The 5345-nt window shown below is 45.6% G+C and overlaps 1 protein-coding gene across 1 annotated transcript; it reads right to left on the bottom strand.

Moving 5' to 3' along the window:
* Positions 1–781: 781 nt before the first annotated feature.
* Positions 782–1556, bottom strand: LOC123125761 (pathogenesis-related protein 1). Its single transcript, XM_044546219.1, has one exon. The coding sequence runs from the start codon at positions 1527–1529 to the stop codon at positions 1023–1025; it is 507 nt and encodes a 168-aa protein (XP_044402154.1). The 5' UTR covers positions 1530–1556; the 3' UTR covers positions 782–1022.
* Between the last annotated feature and the right edge of the window lie 3789 nt (positions 1557–5345).

The following is a 5345-nucleotide window of genomic DNA, read 5'->3' as shown; positions in this document are numbered from 1 at the left end:
GTCCGCTGTTTCATGGATTTTGAGGGTACTCTCTACTGAAATGCCCTGGCAGCTTGCAAATGATGCAGCCGAGAGGATCTCGGATTTTGAAGCAGCTTAAGAAGGCCTCATGGCCCGGCGCACCATTGATGTCCCAGCGTCGGTCCAAATGGTGTAGCTGTACGTGCGCGCTAATAATTGATGGCTCCTTACTTGTCTGTGTGTTCATTCGGGATTAGAGCTTTGTCCATCCTTCGTCCTCGCCTGAATAGGAAACGTTGACAAGAGCGGAAGGGATGACCACGATGGATTTAGGTACTGCCGCTCAATCACACTGCCCAGATCCGAAGTACCACAGGCATGCATGGCATGGGATGACTCTCCCCGCGGCAGGATTCGTGGCGTCGAGGTCAGATCTACTGCATTCACGGGCGGGGCCGAAAGCGAGTCCGGAACCTACGATGGACTGCTGGTTGAGAGCAAGCTTGCACTGGACCGCGGCCGGAGTTGGATCCATAGTGAAACCTGGGAGGGGATGGGTGAGCCATAATGGCAGAGTGGGTGACCGTCACGGCCAAAGTGGCCTATGGCGCAGCGGAGGGAGCGAGAGTCTCAGGACGAGACCTAGTGTGCCCTCTCGAGATCTACTCCGTTTGTGTGTACGAGTTGGGATCCAAAAAAGAAAATGCAGAACATAAAGAACAAGTGCGAGATGATAAAATGAAAGAAAGACACTTTGATTGGTGGTTTCTATGTATGCTGGGGTTGTTTCCCACAGCAAGGCACAAATACCATAGTCAGTATAATAGTAGAACCATATATTCATCCATATACACTGCTTGTACAATAACACAACTTATTACCTGAATCATAACAGTACATATATACAGCCGGTCTAAACAATATATGGCCTCAAATCCGGCCGGCTGGTTAATTAGATATCACATCTCTGATCACACTGCAGTTATCACAGCTTAATCATTTTATTTATGCAATACGCCGTACTTACATGCACGCTCGCATGCATGCATCATGCATATAGCCTAGTACGGGCTCACCCCGGGGAAGTTGCCTGGCGGGTTGTAGCTGCAGATGATGAACACACCGTCGCCGCTGTCGCAGACGACGCGGGCGCAACCGATGGCCGTCGAGTCGCGCCACACCACCTGCGTGTAGTGCCCGCACGACTCACCATCCGGCGCCGAGCAGGTGTTGCTGTCGTGGTCGTAGTACTGCTTCTCCGACACCCACGAATTCACGGCGTCCGTCGCCGTCCACTCGGTCCCGCCGCCGCCGCCTCCGTAGAGGTTCTCCCCGTACGGCCGGCCATCAGGAGTATGGATCAGCTGGCAGTCGCCGCGGCGCTGATCCGCGTAGTCCTGCGCGAAGGCTGCCACGGTAGCGTCCCATGTCACCTCACCAAGGCCCACGTCGGCGCGCGCCGCGTTGTGGGCGTCCACGAAGTCCTGCTCCGAGTTCTGGGCCGTGACCGCCATGGCGGACGCGAGAGCTAAGACCACCACTACTGCTAGCTTCGGCGAGTACTCCATCGCTGATTAAGCCTTACAAAACTAATCAAGGAAGATGTATATGTGACAATGAGATAGACTGCCACCATGCGTTGTGTATTTATATATAATGCCTGCACAAGATCATCGATGGCTTCTCTAAACATGGAAACTTTAATAATAGAGAAAAAGTACCTCGCCAAATTATAGTTCGCCAAATTATAGTTGGCCAGCCGTCGATTTCCAATACATGTGCCCGTTAGAATAAGTCAAGCCAATGGAAAAAAATGTACTTTTATCTGCAGCTGTCAAGCTCGCTGAGTTAGTCAGACGTCCTGGCATGTGGCACGTGTTATTTCTTCTCAGATCACCTCTGCCGATGTGGAAGTTGCTTCGTCATTTGATCTCGTGGTACCTGCATGTGTCATCTTGTAGCAGGAATAGTTATTAAGTTAATTGGTAGCTGGTTCTAACCTTGCTTGCTTGTAAGTCGTTGTAATACGTGTTAACGCGTGCTCAGTTGGCAAGTATTCCCTCCGTCCCATAATATAAAAGCGTTGGGACAGAGGGAGTATGATTTATCCGTTGTGAGCAGCTGAAACATCTCTTTTATTGCTTTGGCATCATGCCTCAGACATTATTGCATCAATGTACTGTTTTTTTGGCAGGGTACATCAATGTACGATGCTTAGGCTAGGCCTTATTAGGGCATCTTTATCCGACCATGCTATCCGGACGCGTTTTGCTTTTTAACACGGGCATGTACCCAAAACCCACTCCCTTGCCCACGTCCTTTTCTGCCTGATGCGGTTAGCGCCGCATTTATTTCGGCTCAGAGCGTACACGACCTCTTACTAAAGCTGGCATTGAAGCGGCGTGCCGGCCGTGAGCGTGCCCGTTGCACGCGTCTTTGCTCCTCAACGAAATGGCATCCGTCCGCCCGCCTACCTCCATTAACCAAGCCGTCTGCCGAGGAACCTACTTTGACTCTTCGGACGCCACACATCCGTCCGTATGCCGACCGGCATTAAACACCCTACCTCTTGGCACCTGGCATCCACCCCTATTTAAAAGTGGCCAGGCGTTGGCAGGCGCCACACAACACCTCCGCTCTCCATCTTCTCTTTGCAGCACACACATCATGGCCTCGAGCTCCAACGTTGTGTGGGACAGCTTCTCTGACGAGTAGAAGAAGGAACTCTTTGGCATTGTAGCCGACTCGGTGGCCCGCTGAGCCAACCGGATACAGGTTGGCTTCCCCTCGTGGCTCCACCGACCTACTTCTTTCGCCTATATATACTCATATACCCTGAAAACATCCAGAAGCATCATGAAACCCTATTTCCACCGCCGCAACCTTCTGTACCCGTGAGATCCCATCTTGGGGCCTTTTCCGGCGCTCCGCGGGAGGGGGAATCGATCACGGAGGGCTTCTACATCAACACCATACCCTCTCCGATGATGTGTGAGTAGTTTACCACAGACCTTCGGGTCCATAGTTATTAGCTAGATGGCTTCTTCTCTCTCTTTAGATCTCAATACAAAGTTCTCCTCAATCTTCTTGGAGATCTATTCGATGTAATTCTTTTTGCGGTGTGTTTGTCGAGATCCGATGAATTGTGGGTTTATGATCAAGATTATATATGAACAATATTTGATTCTTCTCTGAATTCTTATATGCATGATTTGATATCTTTGCAAGTCTCTTCGAATTATCAGTTTGGTTCGGCCTACTAGATTGATCTTTCTTGCAATGGGAGAAGTGCTTAGCTTTGGGTTCAGTCTTGCGGTGTCCTTCCCCAGTGACAGCAGGGGCAGCAAGGCACGTATTGTATTGTTGCCATCGAGGATAAAAAGATGGGTTTTATATCATATTGCTTGAGTTTATCCCTCTACATCATGTCATCTTGCTTAATGCATTACTCTATTCTTATGAACTTAATACTCTAGATGCATGCTGGATAGCGGTCGATGTGTGGAGTAATAGTAGTAGATGCAGAATCGTTTCGGTCTACTTGTCACGAACGTGATGCCTATATACATGATCATGCCTAGATATTCTCATAATTATGCGCTTTTCTATCAATTGCTCGATAGTAATTTGTTCACCCACCGTAGATTATGCTATCTTGAGAGAAGCCACTAGTGAAACCTATGGCCCCCGGGTCTATTTTCTATCATATGAATCTCCCGTCAACTAGCTATTTCTGTCGCCGTTTATTTTGCAATCTTTACTTTTCAATCTATACAACAAAAATCCCAGTCAAAAAAATCTATACAACAAAAATACCAAAAATATTTATCTTATTATCTTTATCAGATCTCACTTTTGCAAGTGGCCGTGAAGGGATTGACAACCCCTTTATCGCGTTGGTTGCAAGGTTCTTGATTGTTTGTGCAGGTACGAGGGATTTGCGTGTAGTCTCCTACTGGATTGATACCTTGGTTCTTAAAAACTGAGGGAAATACTTACGCTACTTTGCTGCATCACCCTTTCCTCTTCAAGGGAAACCCAACACATGCTCAAGAGGTAGCAAGAAGGATTTCTGGCGCCGTTGCTGGGGAGATTTGCACCAAGTCAAGTCAAGAGTTGATCTCCCAGCAACTAGCCAATTTCTGGCGCCGTTGCCGGGGAGATCTACGCTCAAGTCAAGACATACCAAGTACCCTTCACAAACTCTTCTCCCTCGCATTACATTATTTGATATTTGCCTCTCGTTTTCCTCTCCCCCACTTCACCTTTGCCTTTTCTTCGCCCTCCTTCCGTTCGATCTTGTGTTACCATGTGCCTTCTTTTTGCTTGCATCTTCGCTTGCTAAAAGTTTATGGATCCTCATTCCCTTGCTAATCATTTTAAGAGATCCAATTATGATGAACCAATTTCTAGTGATTTGAGTGCACTAGATTATCTTTATGAGGTTTTGCTTGAAATTCGTGAATCTGAAAACTGTGATGAAGAAATTTATGAAGATATTCACGATAGCTCCTTGAATAAAAAGCATGATTGCAATGATTTTACTATAAATTCTCTTGATGTCAATTGTGCTAATAATATGCAAAACCCTAAGCTTGGGGATGCTAGTTTTGCTATGTCTACTACTTGTTGCAATGATCATGATTGGGGTGATTCTTCTTATGATCTTGAAAATTTATTTAAGCCCCATGATGAATATGAGATTGATAATAGTGTTTTGCAATAATATTGAAAGTGGGTTTGGAAGAGTGTCAACTTTAGATCCCACATATTTGGAGAATGTTCAATCTTATGGTATTTTTGATAAAAGTTGGTTTGGGGAGGTCATGACTTTAGTTAATGTTAGTCTCACTATTTTGGAAGAGTGTCAACTTTGCATGCATGTGGATCGTGCTGAAAATATTTTATGTGATAGCTATTTTGTGGAATTTGCTTATGATCCCACATGTAATTATTACGGGAGAGGAAAATATGGTTGTAGAAATTTTCATGATAATAAATTACCTCTCGTTAGGCTGAGATTGCTATTGTTTCTTTCCGCTTCCTTGCATATGCTAGTTTTTGCTTACTATGATAATTTGTTTGCCTATAAGATGCCTATGCATAGGAAGTATGTTAGAATTAGATGTGTTTGTCACGTGTTTCATGATGCTCTATTTGCGCTTTAATTCTTGTCTTTAATGTGAGCATCATCGAAATCTCAATGCCTAGCTAAAAAGGCTTTAAATGATAGTGCTTGTTGGGAGGCAACCCAATTTTATTTTTGTTCCTTTCTTTTTGTTCCTGTTTAGTAATAAATAATTCATCTATCCCCTGGTTAGATGTGGTTTTATGTTTTAATAAGTGTGTGTGCCAAGTAAAACCTATAGGATCTTCTTGGGTCA

This window comes from Triticum aestivum, chromosome 5D (assembly GCF_018294505.1).
Source record: "Triticum aestivum cultivar Chinese Spring chromosome 5D, IWGSC CS RefSeq v2.1, whole genome shotgun sequence".
Taxonomy (NCBI): Eukaryota; Viridiplantae; Streptophyta; class Magnoliopsida; order Poales; family Poaceae; genus Triticum; species Triticum aestivum.
This window is presented reverse-complemented; position numbering and strand designations above follow the sequence as displayed.